This window comes from Pleurodeles waltl, chromosome 12, assembly GCF_031143425.1.
Source record: "Pleurodeles waltl isolate 20211129_DDA chromosome 12, aPleWal1.hap1.20221129, whole genome shotgun sequence".
Lineage (NCBI taxonomy): Eukaryota > Metazoa > Chordata > Amphibia > Caudata > Salamandridae > Pleurodeles > Pleurodeles waltl.
The window spans coordinates 213,044,669-213,067,379 of NC_090451.1; the positions used below are offsets into that span (position 1 = coordinate 213,044,669).

The following is a 22,711-nucleotide window of genomic DNA, read 5'->3' on the forward strand; positions in this document are numbered from 1 at the left end:
TGAGAATCATTTTAACTTCATCTTAATTTTCACAAGCGAGGACCTCCAGATTAAAACTATTTGTAGCCCAGAAGTTGCATCCACACCCTGACAGTGCATGCAGATGGGATAACTATTCATATAGTCGTGCCAGAATATCTAATTACAGATCCTCCGCTCCCGTCACCAACCCTCCTCCCTGCAGCAGAGCTCCCAGCTTGAGGCAAGCCTTGAGCCTCTCTATTTTCCAGGTGGTTTATGTGTATTCTGGTAGTAGTTTTGGTTTTTTAGTGAGCTAAACAAGACAGAGCAAAAACCAGGATTGGATGATCTACACACCATGACCCTGGGACACTTTAAAGGTTTGTGGAAAATTAAAAACGCTAACAAAGTTGGAAACCCTTGCACGGATTTGGTTTCCAGCTCTGCGCTGTGACATTGAAGCACGCAGACCGTCAGATAATGCGCCTGGGCGCCCCGAAGATAAGTACAAAGCACTATATAAATGCTACAATACGATAAACAAATATGCTTTTTCAACTTGCATATGGCATGGGGGCGTACCTAGATATTTTTGTTTCTGCAGGTGTGGCTGCTCAGGTAGGACCAGAGGTTCAGCACCACCCGCGCCTACATCCAGGAAATCATTCTCCAGGGTATATTGTAGTTAATATTTTATCTGACCCAGTCAGCTGAGACGGCACCTCCAGGCTGTCGAGGGTGTCAGATAGTAAGACAGCCCAGGGTGACAGACCTGTGACCCCTGGCGCCAGAGAGACAGCTCTACGCCAGGGCAAGTCAGTCCCAAAGACACCGAGCAGAGGCCTGCACGTCCTGAGCGGAGATGCTGCCACGCGGGCTCCTCCTTTTCTGCGCCTTCCTCGGGTTCATCGATGCAGACAGCTTCCGAGACCAGGCGCTAAGAATTATGAATACGACCCCTGTGATCGACGGGTAGGTGAAGCACTTCTGAAACCTCGCAGCCAATTTTTTTATTTCCCATCATGTGTGTTGCTTCGATCTCGAGGACTGGAGCAAGCGCGTTTTAGTCTACTATTTTGCACTTACGCAAATCTGCACAAGAGCAAACTGGCAGAAAGGGATGGTTAAAATATTTTTAAAATATGTACATAACTTTGGTTGTGTAATGGGGTTTATATCTAAGCAAACGTGCCCAATAACTTTTGTTACATAGTGAAACATGTTTATTTTGCTCTTTTAGATGCTTAGGTATAATTAAAAGAAGATAAACGATTCGCATAAAACGTATTTGTAACTCTTTTGTCATGTAGCGCCTTGTTCAGTATTTTGGTCATTTATAGACTGTAAATAACGGGTATTACTTTTTTTTTTTTTATTGATAAGGTAGAAAAAAATAATTACAAATACCCGTCATGATTCAAGAGTTCCTTCAATTACAAGAAGTAAATCGTATATCAAGCAGAGTGCGTAAGGAGGATATACCATCCCACTGAAAGCAAACATCACAAAATCGCAAACATGATATAAAACACTGACACAGCTAAAAGGACAGGCGAAACTTAAGCACATGATAAGATGACTCAGTCCAACCAATCATGCAGTATCTCCCCAAATTTTTGAAAAGCAATTTTTTTGTGCATACATCTCTTCAAAGCGTTTCACCTGCTTAATTTTCTTCAATCACTGGTTAAAGGTAGGTACCTCGGAGGATCTCCACTTTTGCAAGAGTAAAGATTTAGCAAACAGCGTGGTAATAGAAAGGAATTGTTGCTGCCCTACTGTAATTTGGAAACATGGGGGACACATGCCAAATAAGGCTCCATAGGAGTTTGGCCAAATCCTAAACTGCAACTTATCACTAATAAAACTATTTTTTTTTTACCAAAAACGACGAAAAATGGTGCATATAAAACAGATATGTAGCCAGTCGTCCTTCACGTGGCTACATCTAAAACAAGCTGTAGAAATGGTGGGAAACATCTTTTTGCAACCAAAGGGGAGTATAATACAACAGCCATTTGGAATATAAAGCCATTCTTTTAAAATTTGCTCCGCGAACAGCTTTGTAGGCCATTTGATAATACTGGATCCATGACCGTAAATCAATCTTGCAGTCTGTGAATGCCCGCACGTTAGTCAAAAACGCGGGGACCACTGCCTCATATAGCTTCTGATATAATAATCGGTACCGTTTCCTAATCCAGTGAGACTGGTCATGAAATAAGCTTGACTGACACCGAAAACAAGGTTAGGAAGTTGTTTGTTGATCCCTAAAAAGTGGCTGATTCACAAATAGGAGAATACTAATACAAAAGAGATGAATGAATTACTGCTTGCTTGAAATACTTTATTTCAGCAGTTTACCATAAAAGCATGCATAAAAAATACATTATACAAAACAATACATTAATAAATAGAGATTTATATATTATTAACATAAAAACAGTAAAAAAAAAATTCTCATAAAAGACAGAAAGACTAATCGATCTCTAGTCTTCTAAGGTGCTCCATTTCTTATATACTCTATATTGCTTGTCAAAGTATATTACTACAGCCATCTCTGTGAAGGTTTTGTTAGCTCCACATGATCAGCTTACAAATCCTTAAAACCTTTTCGGCAATTAAAAACACCAGTTTAAAACATGTATGCCCCACCTACACTACCACCAATGCTCATGCAGAGCATGGCTTCTGTGTTAGCTATAGGACTAGCCCACTATCGATCTTCATAAAGTGGGAGTGCAACAACGAGCCTGTCAAGGGCCTTACTTTACCAGAGCCCTTAAACTTCATGTGGAATAACTCCCCCAGGCCCCTTGCATGCCCCCTCCTGAGCCAGAGCCTACACCCAGGAAAAAACGGCTGATAAGATAGACTAAAGTCTTGTCTGTGCTAGTCTTAAACAGGCGCATCGTACTCAATAATCTCCAGGGATAAGCATACTGGCCTAAGCCACCGCCGCCTTGAGGCTCGGTGCCCAGGGCAGACAATAACAATATGATTGACAGTTTCAGGCTTAGATTTACACAGAGGGCATAAGGCAGATGGCCCATTTCCACACCACGAACTACAGAAAGCGTTTAAGGGCAAACAGCCGTATCTAAATCACAGATGCAAACTTTTTGCCCTAGGTGGTGTAACATAGTCCAGGAAATCTTCAAATTTGGGCACAACTTTGAATTTCAGAAATGTTTCTGTGAGATGACCCAGGTTAGTCCTATACTGTTGGCGTTCCCTAATATACTGCTGGTAAATCCACCTTAACTACCTGTTTGTCTTCACTGCGGATTTGGTCAGGCTTTTCCAAAAGTGTCTCAAGCTTCAACTTTTAAACCATGCGAAGACAAAGCCCAGCCAAGGGACTTTCTGAGCTAGGTCTAGCCTTACCAAGTATCTTAGACATGCACTATACGTGGCCAACTCTGGGTAGATCAAACCCCTACCCAATAGAGTTCAATCACCTGATTAATATGCATATCAAATCTCAAGGGTATAAGCGGGGTTCTAGGTGCTACGGCTGCTAGTGCCCTAATAATTTTTTTTTCAGCTATCTCTATCCTATGCGAGTTAGCATACACCCATTTTTCTGCTCTACAGGTTGCTGCATTGAGGGCCTTAGCTCGATAAGCGTCAAGAGCTGGTGAGAAAGCAAGCGCTTTTGGCTCTGAAGAATCGAAGAATGGTGTTAGATCTATGTGAAGGTGTTAGGAAACCTTTTACTACTTGGGGGTCCCATTTTAATTTTGGGGGCAAGGTGATACCTAGATAATCAAATTCTGACACACATTGAAGGTTGGAATCACCCACTTTTATGCTCCTGGTTTTGACTGTAGAATTTTCAAAACCATAAACTTTGTCGTAGAGCAGTTTATCTCTATCTCCCTTTCGCTACAAAAGGAACCAAATTGTAACACCAGATTTTGCAGTCCCATTGGTGACTTGGAAATTAGCAGTGAGTCATCTGCAAACAGAAGGATGGGGATTTTCCTACCACAAATGGTGGGAGAATCATTTGTACACTGTCCGAGATATTCAGTGATGTCATTCATGTATAGAGAAAAAAGCATAGGGGCCAACACACAACTTTGTCGAACCCCCCGGCCTATCGGAATTCTAGATGTCACTTCTCCTTGCCCACCCCAGGGGACCTGGGCGTAGTTTCCACAATGTAGTCTAATCAAGATGTCCACTAAAGATTCCCATCTTCCTTAGAACTTGCCACAGTTTATCACGTGGGATTAAGTCAAAAGCAGTTTGCAGATCAACAAAGGCTACATATAACCTCTGTTGTTGGAGGAGGACCTGTTTCCAGTACAAAACTGAAAACCGAAATACCTAATCAATGGTACTTATCTTGGGCCGAAATCCTGCCTGCAAGGGCAAGAATATCTCTACGCTAGCCATCCAACCCAATAGTTTGTCAAGAACCTGAATAGCAAATATTTTTGGGAGATTATCCAGCAGGCTAATAGGGCGATAGTTTGCACGGCAGCTCGTGTTTCCTTTTTTAAACACAGGAATAATTTCGGCCCCTTTCCAGGTATCCGGCATTCTGCCCCCGCTTACTATTACATTAGAAAGAAGATTTATTTACCCTGCCCACACTCGTGGTTCAGACTTATAAAGGTCTCTGGGAATTCCATCCAAGCCTGGAGCTTTAAGAGGTTTCAGACTATCAATAGCTGCCAGAGTATCTTCCATTGAGAAAAAATTAGAGGACTATCTGACTCACCTGCCTCACCCAAAGCTATACATAGGTTCTCCGCCCCTAATGCTATATTAAGGTCTAATAACGGGCTCCCAGTGTATTGATGTGGGGTACCACCAGAGACCGCCCCCTTATCATTTACAATCACCGACTATAGAGCACCAAAGTGTTGCTCCCACTTATCTGGTGCAATGTTACAATGCCTCAAAGTACCCAATTCACTAGTTCCATCTGATATTATGGCCCAAAAGGCATGCTTATCTCTTAGCTCCAATGCTTGAAGTAGCTTTTGCCAGCTTTCATCATCTTTCTTTCCTTGTCCCTTTGAGCCTTTTTGTACATTGCTCGTGAGTACTTAATATCTGCTCGATTACACTCCCTTATGATGGTTAACAGCGCCCGCTTAGCCATCCTACAATCTCGATTAAACCTATGTGGATGTTTTGCTCCCGACCTACGGCTGCCTCAGTATTCACTAGAGAAAATCAATTTAAGTTTATCAAACAGTAGACTATGAGTTTGTAAAAAAATATTAGGGTCTACATGCAGATCTTCAAATTCATCTAAAAACTGTACGAACCCCTGATAAGTCTCAGCATTCGCTTCCTGATCAACCAGGACTATAGGCCATGTTACTCATCGTTGATTAGTAGAGATACTGGGTTCCGGCAGGTCTGAAAGTCCCCAGTTGGGAGACCTAACAAATTTCCCTCCATTAAGCCATACTGCTAGCGGGCAATGGTCACTCTCAGTGGTGCTAAGTACCTCAATATCTACCAGATCCGGCCACAATCGCACATCCAACAAGATATAATTAATCACACTCCTCTGGTGCCCCATCTAAAAGTGGGCGCTTATGCTTGATCCAAGTTTGTTCTCCCATTACAGGCACGCAGGCCGTGGGCTGCCACCGTTGCCACTATTTGCAGGGCCATGTGGGAAAGATGACCTATTGGCCTACCTACCAGCTGAGGGACACCCCATTGCTCATCCTCTTCACAGATTACCATGTTGAGGGAATGACACAGTTCAAATAAGGTATTGACGTCACCAGCCACTATTAGGCTAAACTTACTTTTATAAGTTTCCACTAGCGTTTCAAGCATGGCCAACACTGAGGACTCTCTGTTTGCTGGTAAAGTACATGAATATACATTTAATATAACCAAGGTTAATCCCCTTGGGAATCGTAAGATAATGCCCATTAGGTCGGGGGATTTGATCCTCAGTAATTAATGCCTGCAGACCATGTAATTTCTGACCAAGATCATAAGTCCCCACATTGCCTGGCCCATTTTCCTTGGTGGCAGGGCCTCAACGCTATAAGTGGTAAATCCTCTAACAAAGACCTTGTTAACAGCCCATGTTTCTTAGAACACACAGACATCATATTTCCCTATAAGGGAGTACCACGCTTTGTCAGCTACCTTTGGGTTCACACCTGCCACATTCCAGAAGATTAGTGATAGGTTTGTCCTGTATTCAGCCACCTTTTTGAGAGGATCACCCCTTTGTCCATCACCCATCGATCTACATGATGCCCCCTACAGGAGCCTTTAGGGTTGATTCGGTGACAGCTGGTCCTTGGGGTGTAAGACTTCCCCTGTCCTTCCGTATCCCCAAAGGACCTAGTCAGTCTAACTGGTCTAGTGTGGATAGTGGGTAATAATGGTTCCAAATAGGTATCTCAAAGCTAGTATGTTGTATACCCCCGGTTTGTAGTGATTGATGTTGGTCAGACAGTATATTCCCAAAACCCCTTGCTAGTGGGGGATTTAAAAAAAAAAAAAAAAAAAAAAACAGGGGTAACACTCTAATACCCCCATTCACTTGTTTTTTAGCACCAATCATATTTAACAGGGATTGAAAACTGCTAGGTGACTTGAAGTTCACAATTATACAATCCCCATGTGAAGCTTTTGGCATAGGGCCCACCCACACCACCCTTCTGGTAGTGAGAATTTCCTCACAGAGGACCTGTGGCCAGCCTGACTGTTTCTGTAACCAGTGTGCAACTTTAGTTAATAATGAGTTATGCAACTCACTTGTTGCTCTAGGTAACCGAGGAACATTCTCTAGGATGATAATGTAGGGAGTACACTCCGGAGGAATGCTAGGTCATATATCAGAGGTGTCAGTATGCAAACACACTGACCCAGCTTCCTCAGATCCATTGCCACAGTCTCCTACCCCTTCCTCGTCACCCACACGGTGTCCACTGCTTGGGCATTGGAAAAATCCCCTAGGGTTTCATTAAATACAAGTGGACCTCTTCCTCTACTTGTTGTTTGGGCGATCAACAATTCCTCTCCTTTCCCTCTCGGGCGTACTCTCTGAGTGTCAGGTATTCCACCTGGCTCATGGGTCCTGCCACAACCTCCCTCCATAGGCTTGGTAAAGGGATCTCTATTGTCGTGGCTAAACTCAAGTTGTTTAATCATAGCCTCTATCGAGTTGAGACGCTCAATTAGAGGCTGCAATTTTAAATCAAGGATGCTACATAATTTTTCTTCCATCTGTACATACATCTCCCCCTGAGTCTGCCATCATCCCTGCCCCTTCCCATTACCTGCCCCCTCTTCTTTTAGCATGGATGGAGCATTGGTCTGCCCCCTCTTTTTTGGAAGGAATAGAGCGTTGGGCTGACAACTGGATACTACCACAATTTAAGCGATTATTATTCCTTTCAGGATCTGGTTGTGTCTTCTTCTCTCTTGTTACAGCTCATCGCCTGTATTATTAGTAGGAACTAAATCCAGGGCTCCAAACTCAAGGAGATCATACTCCTGCCTCTGATCCTAATCTGGCTTGTCCACGTCCCCCTGCATCATAACTGCCACAGGGTCATCACAGGGCATCACCTCACTACTACCTCCCCTCCCAACCAGCTCTTCATCATTAGAAGCGCCTATTAATGAGGCCCCCCGTGGCGGGGAACGTAGGGAGGATACAGAAAGCCAACACTCTGCCAGCTCAATTTCCTTATCGATTATCCCCACAGCCCTTACTATAAATTTGTTCATACTTGACTTGCAGGGACCTACTTGACCTATATAGTTCGTAGGCCCTGTGGAGGCCTTGCTAGTTGTCTTATGAAAATATTTCTTAGCTCTAGGCATGCTGCAAGATTAAAGTAAGGGGCCCCAGCAAGCACCAACCAGAGGCTGAAGCACTTATCTCCTAGCAAACTTCCCACTGCTCATGAGATTGCAAATAAGGATCGAATAAGTGGGCCCAGCCCAGCCCCTTCTGTGGCCCCCAACTGCCAGAAGCGGAGATCATTCAGTGCACCTCCTGTCCCCGCAGAAGGCAGTATGCAGCTTCCCCCACCGCCTGGACTGCTGTGGGATATAGTGCGCCCCCCCATCGATTTGCCAAGTTCTTAATGATGGACGTTAAAGGGGTGCCCCAGCCCAGCCTCCCTCGGGCTCCGTCGGGCGTGGACGGGCTCGCCCTTGGCCCGAGCTTCGCCCAGGTGCATCCCACGCTGCGTTGTCCCCCTTGCGCTTTAAAGCGCTGCTAACGAGGTGATTAGGGGCAGCTGGTGCAGTGAAATGGCCACCTCCTGGGGCCTAGAGCAGTCTGGGACTCATAGTCCCTTTCCAATGTTCAGCACTTCCCGCACTGCGTTGTCCCACTAGTGCTTTATAGCGCTGCTGGCGATGTGATTGAGGCAGCTGGTGCAGTGAAATGTCCACCTCCTGGGCCAAGAGCAGTCTGGGACTCGTAGTCCATCTTCCAATGTTCAGCACGTCCCGCGCTGCGTTGTCCCCCTGGAGCTTTATAGCGCTGCTGGCGAGGTGATTGGGGCAGCTGTGCAGTTAAATGGCTGCCTCCTGGGGCCTAGAGCAGTCTGGAACTCGTAGTCCCCCTTCCAATGTTCAGTGCGTCCCGTGCTGCGTTGTCCCCCTGGCATTTTATAGCGCTGCTGGCGAGCTGATTAGGTATATAGAAAAGAAGAGGGTCTACCCTAATAAGACAAGGTGATTAGGGGCAGCTGGTGCAGTGAAATGGCCGCCTATTGGGGCCTACAGCAGTCTGGGACTCATAGTCCCCCTTCCAATGTTCAGCGCTTCCCCGATATGACTTATGTACCAATTACAGGATACAAAATTAATTTTGTTACAGTTGTGTGCACTTAATGTCTGTGCTCTGGTGACATGTCCTCTCAGTGGACTTAAAGAACGAGCCTAGAAGTCAGGGCTGTACCCGGAATGGATGGTCACGCACATCACTCTCTCTCCACTTCCACCTGAATTATTGGTAGTCAGCTATTCCGAAAATTTCACCCCCACGGTCTGCATAAAGTCACTGCCCTTTCCCATCCCCTTATGACTGCAACTGGGGCATTCTCTCAAACAAATATGGGGATGAAACTGAGGAATCTGAAATTCATCTTTTAGTTTTGCATATCTAAAAACCAGGATGTGAGGTACCTTGTAGCTAGTGTGTTTAGGAAGTTTTGGTATTTTTAAAATGGCAGGAAGCCAGATATCGGCCTTATCTTCTGGAGGTAGAAGACATTTGAATGATTACTCGTAGTAGCCGCACAAACAAGCTAGTTAAAGAACACAGATTGATAGTACTTTGTAAGGTGCAGGAGAGCTAATCCCCCATCTTCAACATTCAGCAGTAAAGTCGTCAAAATGGTGTGGGCTTTCTTCCCAACAGTAAAAAGGGATGAAGCATTGAATCAATTTAATTGAAAAACGACTGGGAAAGTTTGATCATAATGTCTGAAAAGATAAAGACAAGTAGAGGAAGAATAGCCATCTTGACTAAAGCTAAACATCCTATAATAGGCATTTGAAATATAAAGCCATCCTATCATAGTAAGAGGCAGCGAGTGCCACTGAAGTAGTAACCCACACACCTTGTTAAGGGTGGGGGTATAATTTAGTCTGAATAGATCTGAAAGATTTTGTGTAAAAAGATGCCTAGGTATCTAATGAGACAAGTACTAAAATAATGAGATCCCATTGGAGCCAGTAAAACGGTAAGAATACTGTTGAAGAGGAGGGCTTCAGATTTGGCATGATTGATTTTATAACCCCCAATACCTGTAAAAGCCTGAATTTTGGTGAGTGTGTTGAGAATTTTTTGCTCCTCAGTAGCCAGATATAAAATCATATCCTCGGCAAAGAGTTTTATCTTGGGTGCACCCTGAGTAGGAGCCCTAATCTGTGAATCTTGCCTTAATGCAGCTGCCAAAGGCTCAATAAACAGAGCAAACAGAACGGGTGACATAGGGTACCCTTGCCTTGTGCCTCTTTTAATGGTGACACACCCTTGAGAATTGATTATAATTTTAGCCTGAGCCTTCTTATATAGGTTTTCTAATGAGCATAACCATTTTCAGAAGAAAGCTAAAGTACAGTAAAGTAATAAGGAGAACAGGACATTCCATTGGACTAGATCAAAGGCCTTTTCAGCATTGAGCATGATAACAGCCGCCTTTGTAGTATTACTGAGTAATAGTCAATCTTCTGTGTTTGATGTAGTCAACCTAGTAGCAAAAAGCTACTTTGGTCTAGATGGACCAAAGTTTGTGCTAGGGGGGGCTAACCTGGTCATTATGTTTTTGTTGAAGATTTTGACACTGCTATTCAGCAGGTTAATTGTGCATTAAGAGCTTGGATTGTCAGGGGCTTATTTTCTAGGAAACTAATAATCACTGCTTCTGTAAATGAACTATGTAAATCACACCCTTCAAGAATCTCATTGAAGAGAATGACTAAAAACGTAGACACTTGGGCTTCAAATACCTAAGAGGTTTCAGCCGGTAGTCCATCGGACTCACAGGCTTTAGCATTGGAGGAAGATGTTATTGCATCCTGTACCTCAGCTAAAGAAATAGGTACTGTGGCTGTAGGTTGTAGCTCTCTAGAGAGCGCTGGTGGCTGAATGGAATACAACAATTCCTCTATATGTTCAGGAGAAGAGCTATTAGTTAGAGCATAGATAACGGGTATTACTAAGTTCCTCCTCTAACCAATTTGAAAGTGGACACACGAGTATTTGTTCCAATTTGTATGGAATGGAGACAGAAAAAAAAAAAGAATAAAAAACATACTGACCCTTTTTTTCTCAATGCAAAGCCTTATGTGCTCCAGTATACTTTGGGGGCAATCAGTGTTTGCTCCATTCCTGGTATACAAGATGCAGAATGGTGAAAATGGATCTGCTACATCTTTGCCTGGGTGCAGAACATTACAGTATATTCCCTATTTTGCACAATTCACATTATAAACGGAGTTGCTTCCACAGATCGTGAAGGAGGAAGAATATGGATTAAGTGTTCATTGAATGTTCTCATCCAGAATACTGGAGCCTGAAATTCTTCACACCGGTGCCTTCTGCTCACAATGCACGACCATGCACATCTCGCAAGCTCAAATGAGTGAAACGTAAGCTCCTTTCCCTTGCTCTTTCAGACCCTGGACCCTGAGACTTAAACAACTGTCTTCATTTATCCAAATTAATTATAATAGCTTTGTTTTCTGAAATTGAAGTCCTGGCAACTGAGAACCAGTCTGAGACAACATTCTCATTTTACAGAGCCTAAGTACAAATTGCAAGATGGTCGATTAGATATGTTAGGAGACCTGTGCACATTCAGATCAGAGTATGAAGGACAACAGACGACCAGTTTCCACCCTGTGGAAATACTTTCGGATAGATGGGTGTCACCTAAATGCTGCAAATATGCTGATCACTTGGCTTCTGAATTTAGTCACATCAGCTCAGACTTCGGATGTCAATGCTGGCTCCCAGTGGATTTAAAAAAAACTCCTGTTATTGGCCCCATCAGAATTAAGAGGCCGCTGAAAATGAGGGCCTGTGACCTTGTTTATGACCGATTTTACTGTCTGAAATACTCAGCTGCTAAAATTGCTTGATGCTTTGGCTGCAACATCAGCCAGGCCTCTGAACCCGAACCCACCAACACTTTTCTCTGGGCAGGGTGAAGTAGCATGCAATGCCATCCTGACAGAACTATTCCTTCACTGCTCCTCTACCCTGCCTACATCTTCCCTACACCCCCTGCGACACAGGAAAGCTCCAAACACATTTACTAATGTGTGCATTGAAGCCCTTGAAATAGGCAATCCCATGTGGAATTCCGCATACTAATTCTATGTCCACACCAGTTCTCTCCATTCCAAGGGATTGAACTTGTAATTGCATGGCACAATGGTAGTGTTACCACATGGCAGCAGTAATTATGTGTATAGTGTTTGCACCTTGTGTGCATCTTGTAATCGGGGCGTAGTTTATTCCCTCGGTTGTTGAATATAACACTTCTGATGCCATATACGTTCCCAAACCAGCCATCGGAGGCATAAGGAATTGCAATGAAAGACATCTAATGTGGCAGTCATCTGAATTACCTGGTCCAGTTCACAAAAAGACAAGTCGTTGGATTCTGATGATTAACGACTATTCCAAACGAATCATCTCGATCTCTTTGTTTCCCAGATTCCTTTGGTTCCAATGAAAATAATTCCCTGACTATACCTCTAAATTAAATCCTTCTTATTGCCCCTTCTTCGCCCAGAATAGGAGCAGAGAAAGGGCAAACCCGACCAACTTAAGCAACTTGGTTGGGACTCTACAAAATGGTCCATATCTACCCACTCCTACACTGCATTCCTCAGACTCAGTGACATGAATTTATGATCCAAGATAAGATGCGCCCGTGAGAGTCTGTGGACCAAGCGTTTTTAAGTACAGACTGGAAGGTGCTCTATGAGGTCCCCCATTCATTAATCTAGGGCATCCCCTTCGTGAATGGCTCTCAAAAGGGAATTCGTAGTCAAGTATTTATATGAGTCCTGGCGTGAGCTGCTGTATGGTCGACGGAAGTGATGGATCAGTACCAGAAGAAATTATGTCTTGCATGGCTAAGTCCTAACCTGAGGAAATTCAGAAAGAAAATAAGGATTACAATCAATTCAATTTTTGTGGTCACACTCCTAGAATTGTATTTTCTATTTCAATACACCATGCACACAGCTTTCAGGTCGAGGGGAGCCTACATGTAAAACATCATTTTAGCAACAGCAAGTAACTGTCTTAAACAAGTGACCCTACATTGAGGCTTTGGAGGGAGAGGACTCTTGCCATATTTACTTACACATGGCACATTCCTGCTCTCTATTTCTGCACTGGCGGACTTGTGGCTGCCAAGCGCCAATGCAGGCATCCTTGCACCCTGCTGCATTACAGGCAGGATTATATTTGTGCGGAAATGGACACCTTCCTGCACAAAAACAGTCCTCCTCTGATGCAGTTTCCACTTTCTACATGTGCTGCAGAATGCATCACACATAGAAACAGGGCTAAAACTATAAGAAATAAACATAGTTTACACCTCACCTGAGAAGGCATAGTATTTTGACACATTCCAAAGTTTACTAGTGTTAGTAAATCTGGGAATGCACCAAAAACCAAAGGTAGATGCATGTGAACACCCAGGTTTCACCCATGGAATGACTTCCCAGGACAGAGAAATGCAAGGCAGTGACTTGCGCTGCCTTGCATTACCACAGATTTAATATGCCACGCAAGGTGGCTCTGTGTGGCACAGTAAATCTGACTTAAGGGCCTGCATCACCCTACATAACGCAACAGTAATGCAAGCCCTTAGTAAATCTGGGCCACAGTGTTCATGCTTAAACAGAATACATTCCTAGAAAGACATGGAAGTTATGGTTATTGGGATGATGGACAACACGTTACTGAGAATGTTGGGACCCCACAGGATTAAAGGGAGAGGGAATGACTCAGAGAGGAGCTTCCGGCCACTTACTACTAAAATAATCCCCACAGACCCACGTGGGAAACGTATGCTCCAGTAAATCCATTTGTTCTTTGAGATTATAATTCACTATCTATATGTTCAATGTAACTGCTACCTCATACAGATGTACCTTATTTGTTCCTTTACATAGAACTGTGTGTGACACAATTAGAAAGCCCTCTTATTCTGAAGTATTGGGTAAAAGCTTGGATTCCGCATGTTTTTGAGTTTTGTCTGCATAACATTTCTTGGCATGGGCATATGGAAATGTAGTTTAGGAGAGAAGATAATGCAGACGATCTGTGTCTACTGCTGTAAAATGGACTGAAGATCTTGCCTAATATTCGCGCACTGGCACAGTCTCAGCAGGCACACATAGGTTGCATCTGAAGCAAATGTGTAATCAGCACGAGATAAGAGCTGGTAAAGAAGAATTACAGCTGTCTTAGTCAGTGCCATCAAACTGAGTTTATTCAGAGTAAGAAAGCTTACGGATCATGTGTATCAAGTTTAGAAACGTAGATAAAGGGCTATCCCAAGGAAGAGGATAAAATGTTCTCTTTGCACAGGTCTTCTTCTCAGAAAATTGGCAACGACATGCATACTACAATGTGGGGTTTCAGATATATTGTAACACTATTCACCAGATGGGCCTTTAATGCTTTTTTAGATTCTATATAGGTTTTAGATTGTGTTTATTTCTATTTTTTTTCCATAGCCTAATTATATTTTTCTGATGGTTAATAAAGACTTGACCTTGACTCTTGGTCTTGGAAGCGCACAATTGGACCAACCAAGTTAATAATGGCATCTAGGAGAGGGCTGCAGGCCCTGACTGTAAATGCTCATGGCAGATAAAAGTTGAGATGGGAGGTGATTCCGGGGTGGGGAGACCTATCAGAAAAGAGATTATGAGGGTTAAGATCACTGACTCATTATGTTTGTGTGGTAGTGTGTAGTGACTGGGGATGATTGAGGGAGTTGCAAGGTGTGACAGGAAATGATTGTGAGGTTTCAAATTCCTGTGTGATGGGGGTGCAGACTGTATGTCGTGACCTGGGATGATTGTTAGAGATGAAAGTCATGACAGAAGATAATTGTGAGGATCACAAATCATGAGTGATGATGGTTGTTGGACTGCATAACGTACCTGGAGATGATTGTGAAAGCTGCATGTCCTGACAAGAGATTATTGTGATGGTTCACATTACTGACTGGTAGATGGTTATGGGATGTCAGGTCCTGGCTGTTCATGGTTATTTGGCCTGCAAATTCTGAATAGAATTGATACCAGGGGGTGCGAGTCTTCATTGGGGATGATTGTGGAGGCTAAAAGTCCTAGTGAGACCTGGGGGTGATAATGGGGACTGCAAATTTAACAGCAATATGGGATTTGTGCATACTGAACTGAAATTCTACTTGGAGGTTGCAAGTTCCGACTAGTGCAGATTTCGCGGAATGCAAGTCATCCCAGGATGTGATCCTGAGGGCTAAATCTCAAAAGTAATACAGGAGTCTGCAAGTCATAATTGTAACTAATACATTGTGATGCAGGTCCTTATTAGATGGTGAAATGCGAAGATTCATGTCTTGACTGGAGGTGATACCTGGATGGCAAGCTTGTAGTGCCTCTTCTGGGTGTTCCATGTTGTCACTACTTGACATCATGAAACACACCAAGGTTTATGTTTTAGCTGTTCCTGCCCGAGCTGGACATTTGATTAGATTGAGCCCTGCCTGTGGATTTGGCTGCTGCTGATTATACGCTTTCTGCTTCACTGTCTTGTTATGACCATTAATGCGGTCTGCTCCTGGTTGCATTCTTCAAAGATGATTGTGAAGGATACAAGTTGTATTGATTGTGATATTGGGGGCAGGATATGCTAACTGAGAATGATTTGGAGGTACAGTTCCTGAATAGAGATGATAGATAATAGACTGAATTTCTTCATATTCAATAAGAACCTCGGGATTTTGATCAGTGTTGACGAATAAAATAAGATTACGTTTTTATGATAGAAAGTGAACCAGGGTGTCAAAGTTCTAATGGTATGTTATTAAAGGAGAGTGAGTTTTTCAAAGTTCTGATGTGAGGCGATTGCCCTTATATCCTGATGTAGAGGATGGGTGATGGATTTGTGAGTCTCCTAGAAAAAGAGGCTTCCAGTCCTGATGGCTGGTGATGGAAAAGTGCCATAAATCCTTATAGGAGCTCACAGGTGAGGGCTTCAATGACCTTAAGTTAAACAATAACCAAGGACCTTTTGACTCCTCATTGAAAGTAGGTGAGGTCTTCAAACTCCCTGTTGAAGATAACAGAAAAGCACCTTTGTCCTGATGGAAGAAAATGGTTGATTATTTAATGGGTCTCGCTATTGATGGTAGGTGAGGGCTTCAAAGTCCTAACAGCAGTTTTCACTCCTCATGGTAGATGATTGAAGAGGACTTTACATTCTGAAGAAAGATGATAGGTTAGGGCTTCTAAGTCCTAGTAATAAACAGTATTCAACAGCATTGTTAACTTCCTTATAGAAAGTAGGTGAAGATTTCAAAGTCCCTTTGGAAGACAAAGGAAAGGGGCTTAAATATTCCATAATGGATGATGAACAGTGGCTTCAGGGTCTTAATAATATACATTTGCCAAGGGCTTCAAAACATACAGTTAGGTGATAGATGAAACATTCTAAATCCCAATGGCACATGATGTTTGAAGGCCTATTGAGCCTCTTATGGGATGTGGGTGAGGGAGTCCGGTCTTGATTGAAGACGAGCTGCCACTAACCTCTAAACGATTAACATATACTCCACATTGAAACTTTCTGCCAGGGGTACAGATTTATTCTACTGATCATAATTGTCTGCAAGTTCGAAAACCTGACCTTATTCTGGCCTCCTACCACAATGACTCACTCCAAACACCACACACATTCTCTATCCAGATGCTGAGCTCATACTCCATCCACGCTCGACACACACACATCCCATGCTCTGCAATCAAACTTCAAACTTCTGCACTCCCAATCCATATGCTGTCTACACCTACACTTACACTTCACACAAACTCTACACTCACATTGCAATCAAACTCCATCAAAGGTCTACACTGCTCTCACAGTATTGGCAATTTAGATTTTGCATTTTCAATTCAGTCTGCAATCCTAACATACTTTTTCGAGCACACTTTCTGTCTGCACTATCCATCTACAGTCTGCATTGTCAATTCAGATGCTGCAATGTGTAGTTTCGATTCCCACTGCCAAGCAAGAGATGCAACGCCTTTTCAGGGTTTTCAACGCCCTTTAGGAGTTTTTAACTACTCATTCTCAGTTTCATTGCCCACTGCGAACCACAGACCAACCAGTACCTCAATTGCCTAGCCAGGGTTGTACTGCCCAATTAGGATCTGTGCTACCCATCTGTTTGCATTGCTTATCCAAAATGTACATTGTCCATTTCATATGTCTATTGATATTCCACTGGAATATATCATCTCTTTCTGGCCATTCATTTTGTCACACCACCTGCCTAGACTCTATTTCCGAGTGTTGTGTAAAACCTAATGCTGGCGCCTATGAGAGTTTGCGACTGAATCGGAATGCAGTTTTGCTGCACATCCACAATTTCCTTCCCAACGATTTCACCAGAAAAGTCAGGCAACATTTGTCCATGGAGTAATTGGTTATGACTCATTATGCCTAGTGGAATGTGGAGTGGTTGGGTAATACTGTGCCTAGTAAATATTGCACCTTGCAATGTCAGTATTTACCAGACGTGGTATCACTCAAAATACAAGGTCACTGTAATGTCCAGAACTAACTGCATCAACATGAGATTGCGAATACATGTAGGATTGTGAGTACGCATTCTGCCGTGAAGTGCATACACTGTAGTGCCAACCAGCAGTGTGCTCCCACCTTTCAGAATTGTGACAGGATCCTCACCAGAGATAAAGCTTGCTGGCCGGTGAGCCTTTGGGATTCACCTGATCTTGGAGAAGTACTTCCCATGAGAAATTTAAATCGGCATATTAAGTGCCCCAAAACAAATGAGTGCTGAAAATGCATAAAATACATGTCAAACAATGCCCACCACTGGCTGAACCAATATGTAAAGCTGAATATTTTTGACTGAGTATAATAACAAGAGTGAACTGCACATACCATAGTGCACTTGGGGGGCTTGTGTTTTACAGGATTCCAGGATTTATACATTCCATCCTGGGTTTGTATTAAAACATCCCCATCTGATAACATCCCCATCAACTAGGTGACACTAATTACCGTTTCGAAACACATGCAATCATTATGCCGCCCTGCATAATCTTATCAGCTATGTGCAAACCATAAAACTCTAAATGATTTTAAGTGCCATGGGTTGGAAAGCAGATGAGATAGAAAGCATTCTTATCACAGTGGAATCTTCTCACGTCGTCAACGTTGTTGGCAAAAGCAATGTGAACATCTACTGCAACTAGTTTTATTGTCTGAAGTTACACTAAAATTAGCTATTTGGACCAACCCTTTGTATGTATCTGTTTGAAGCTGTTCAGGCAAAGTTGCTGTTGGCCAAAGTTGATCTAGCTATAAATACCTTGAGTTCACATATCTCTATTTTAGAAATTGTCGTGAGTTGTTACAGAGAGCTGTGTAGTGCTGAATTGCCTTTGGTGTTACCATATGTTTGAGTGTCTTTAACTCCAATGCAAAGGAATGTGCTCACTCAGCAATCAGTGTCCTCCAAAGTTTATTTCTGATTACGCGTTTTGGCCAAGAAATCGCCTTGCTCATATAAAGGAAATGTGTCATCAATCACCCTTATCCCCAAAATCCACAACATAGAAAAAGGACAAGATCCATGTGAAAAACCAACAATAACAAGCATTGGCAAAGCCAATAGGTCTCGGCAGTGGGCGAGCTTTGGGCATTGTCAATACGTTTTAGCCATACATAGTGTAGAATGGCATTTCATGGAGTGGCAGTGTGTGGAGCGGCATTGCGCGGAGAGACTGTGGTGTTACGTGGCTTTGTATGGCATTGCATGGTGTAGATTGGAGTGCTGTAAGGTGGAGTGCAGTTGGGTGGAGTGGTGTTGCGTAAAGCTGAGTGGCATTGCGTAGAGGTGAGTGGTGTGGCATAGAGAGGAGTGCAGTTGTCTGGAGTGGCATTGCATAGAATGGAGTGGCACTGCATGGAGCAGAGTGGTGTTGCATGCAGTGGCATGGCATAGAGTTGCATGGCATAGAGTGGCGTGGCATAGAGTGGTGATGCGTAGAGTGGTGATGCGTAGAGTCGTGTAGAGTGGAGAGGTGGTGTGTGGAGTGATGTAGAGTGTAGTGCAGTTGCATGGAGTGGCATTGTGTAGAGTGGATTGGTGTTGCGTACAGCAGAGTGCAGTTGCATGGAGTGGCATAAAGTGGTGTTGCATAGCATGCAGTTGCAATGCGTAGAGGGTGCTCCATGACCTTAGTGGCCTTGTGTGAGTCGAGAGGCGTTGCATAGAGTGGTGCTGCCTAGAGTGGCATTAGAGTAGAGTGGCGTTGCATAGAGCAGAGTGGTGTTGTGTGGAGTGGTGTTGCATAGAGTGTAGTGGTGTTGTGTGGAGTGGCGTTGCGTAGGGCAGAGTGGCATTGCATAGATTGGAGTGATGCAGCATAAAGTGGAGTGCAGTGGCATTGAGTGCATTTGCATTGAATGCAGTTGTGTGCGCTATAAATATAGAACAAAAAGTATGCATGTGCGCAAAAGTGCTTTTACAGAAATAGGAATCAGTACAAGTCACAATATCGGCACTCTGAGATTTCATCATGGCAGGAAGGCAACAGGTCATGCTGTGCTGCACAAAATACATTTAGAAGCAGATGTGATCTGTTGTCCAAATAAGCATCCATTTCAAAGGGAAGAAGTAATGATAGATGGAGGGGGCAAGCAGCGATAAGGGAGGTAGTCCATACAAAATTATTCACCACATGACCACTCACCCTTAGCCACTAAGAAGCGCAAAATGTGTGCAGATGCGCAGTGCAGTGAAAAATAATTTGAGTGCAAATCAACAAACCTTAGCAGCATAAATTCCCGGAAGCACAAGCAACTGTGAAACAAAACACTGTAGTTTACATCAAAAAATTAATTGACTAAAATAATTGGCATGCATCACAAAGGTGTAGTTTCTCTGAAAGCTTTCTAGCGCTCTTTAGCTTTTTGCGCACTCAACGAAATCTCCCAATGAATAATTATATATTAAGAAGCATTGTCTCCCATTTTTCAAAGAAAGCGGAGGTCAGCTTGTGTTGTAGCTCTGGGTGATTAATCATTACAGCATTTACATTGTGGCCTCAGTTCTTCAGCAAACAGCCTGCCTCACACTGATCCTCCAGCAGAGATAGCTTATCAGTTACATCTCATAAACACAGCTGCCCTGGCTCCGCGCATCCTGTTTAAATTAAACAAACAAGGATTGCAAGCTGAGAAAAAGCAGAACCATGGGCACAGCAGCATAGGCAAAGTAACTTCTTGGTGTGGGAGAGAGGAAGAAGCTGCCTGCAGGGAACAGCGACAGGAGGGGGTGTGGAGAGAGGTAAACTACGAAAAAAGAGCAGAGGGGATGCAAACAACGGGATACATTATGTATTTTATTTGGAGAGAAAGAGAAGGTGCTGTTTGCTGTCAGGACAGAGAGCCGTGGTGGCTAAGAGGTTTATTTATATGCAAGGCGGCTTCTCTCTGGGCCGTTTCTAAGTTTGTGGTTTAGAAAGGCAACCGAAAAAAACATACCCAAGCCACTTAATATGTAATTAATCTATTGAACAGCATCATGTGCATATCTCCTTTGTGAAGGAACAGATAGTGCCATAAACACGGCCGGATTAGCCCGCCTCGCCAAGTCCCTCAGTTCCGGATTTCAGTATTTACAACGCGCCTCTGTCGAAATCCACGGAAGCAACATTTACAGGGGTGGGGTCGATATAACAAAACCGATGCTGCTTTGAATACACAGAAATCTTCAAATGCGCAAAGAGACTAAAATCGCTTAGAAGTAGTTAACTAAGCAACAAGGCACTTCATGAAAACCTTGACGATTTTAGACGCGTAGTAAGGCTGGAGGATATTTCCGGGCTGCTGAAAGAATGTAAATTAGTCATGCACCCAGACCGCCAGTCACACTAACATTCAAGCAATCACTTTGAAGTCAGACAAGAACAAGCATTTGAACTCAATAGCTCTCGTGTTCGCTTGAGTTTCAGGTATTAGCATTTTCTTGCCACAAACTGAAAATAAAAAGTAAAACAGTTGACATAAGCAGCCGGTTCAAAGCGCTGCTGAGAGCTCGCAGAGACAGACAAAAGGAACAAGCATTTGTAATGCAAGAACAGAAAATGTGCGAGGGAGAGTAATGAATGGAATAAACAAAGTCACACATCACTGCAGATGAAACGTAAGTAATAGACTAGAGCCTTGTTAACAGAAACAGACTGGGGCCACTGAAGCATCCAGCGCTCTGGTCAAATGCTATTAGCCTTTGAACAAAGTAATCCCTAAGCACATGCTTCATAGGCAGAAGTGGAAGGGTACAAGTACTAGGGCCATGCTCCAGGGGAGTGTACAACTGTGGAAAAGGTGGGACAAAGAGCAAGGATTGACCACTAGCAAGCAAGGATTTTTTAAGGACACTGAAACAAACCAGTGAAAAAAGCAGAGACCCCACATAGAAGTATAGAAGTATATACTAAAGTATATACAAGAGGCCTCGAATGCTCGACCTAAAAACAAAGTGCCATTTTGGAAGAGGAGTTTCTCACATTATAGTTCAATTAGAACATGGGGAAAATATCGTATTAGAGGGCTTGGTAGATAAAATCTGCACAGAATTTGTGTAAAATAATTATTATAATTGTTTTAAACAATTATTTAAACTAATGGTTGATCCACAACACCTGTATTGGAAAAATGTCTGTGTACTGTGTAATTGTTCGTGCTTGACACTGAAACCCATATAATAGAATAAATAATACGTGCATTGTGGAGTTAACCAACATTCCACTTATTGTTGCTTTCCCAGTGTGTCAAGTCCACAAAATAACAATCTTTTTCACGCTTAGTATCCAAAATAATATAGACCAACTCAATGATTTAGTAAGTTTGGTGTTTCCAGTTGCAGCATTTGCTAGAGGTGGGTCTTTTGAGGCAACGGATTTAGTACAGGTGCGGGCTTCAGATCAGGGTTCCAAGACTTTACCAAAGGAGTTAGCCGGTACTTGGCAGCTCCAGTGGAGTTTTCGATTGAGATTCGGGATTGTGGGTTCTCTAAATGCCTCGCTATTTAAAACAGCCTTATATGTGATTGTGCCTTGTTTATTTGGGTGGGGGTGAACCTGAATATGCACCGTAAAAACTCAAGAGCTTGTTACTCTTTCTGTATACAAGTGAGCAATCCTCAGCAACATTTACTGCTCGTCAGGCTACGGGGGATGGAGGTACTAGAATACTGTCTTATTATGTAAAGTGAACAAACTGCATCGCTCTAGAATAAAAAAAAAAATGTAGCCCTGTTGATGTATCAGTAGCATCCCTGTGAATATGCGCCTTTTCAGCGTTTGCTGTTGTACCAGCTTCGGTCTCTATGTATAGATTTTAAACCGCTATGTTTATATGATCTCTGCCTCTTGGTACACGCCATGTACTTTATAAATCACTGTTATGTAAATTGCCTGTGAAGCATCTTTGTTGCTGTACCAATATGAGCCTTTGTATGTGTGTTTTTTTCAGCCGCATTACACTCCTGATGTATTAGATGTATCTCTCCTTTGCTGACATAAATAAACCCTGGCTCTGGGACCCATTCACTGTGATCTCTTCTCCCTCCATTAGAGTGCGAGAGATCTGCCACTTCACTGTTTTTTCTTCACACTTTATAAAGTCTGTCCCTTGCTGTTAAGCGCTCCATTGCTCCTTTGTGGTATGTGCTAGTCTACAAACTGATTAGTTTGTTAACAGGGCCCCATCCAGCCACTCCGGCGCAGCGTTTTAGGGCGTTACCTTTGTGCCTCGGTATTGGACATCACTGATGCAGCAGCACAGCCATGAGCCCTAGTGCAAAGAAAATGGGCCCCAATCTCCTGGTTTCCTAGAAACAAAATAGTCACTAACTGGGCTCCAGTAGGCTCATTAGACCCCGGTGTTACTGCACCTGAGAGCTAGGCCCCTGTTAACCACGTGAATTTCTGGAGACAGATGTTCAGATGT

General features: G+C 43.2%; 1 protein-coding gene across 1 annotated transcript in view; it reads left to right on the forward strand.

Annotated features, from left to right (window-relative positions):
• Positions 1-686: 686 nt before the first annotated feature.
• Positions 687-22,711, forward strand: part of DPEP1 (dipeptidase 1) — a 142,583-nt gene continuing 120,558 nt past the window's right edge. The window contains exon 1 of the mRNA XM_069216653.1: positions 687-933. Within this exon, the coding sequence (XP_069072754.1) occupies positions 824-933 (110 nt within the window). The 5' untranslated portion in view covers positions 687-823. The remainder of the gene's footprint in view (positions 934-22,711) is intronic.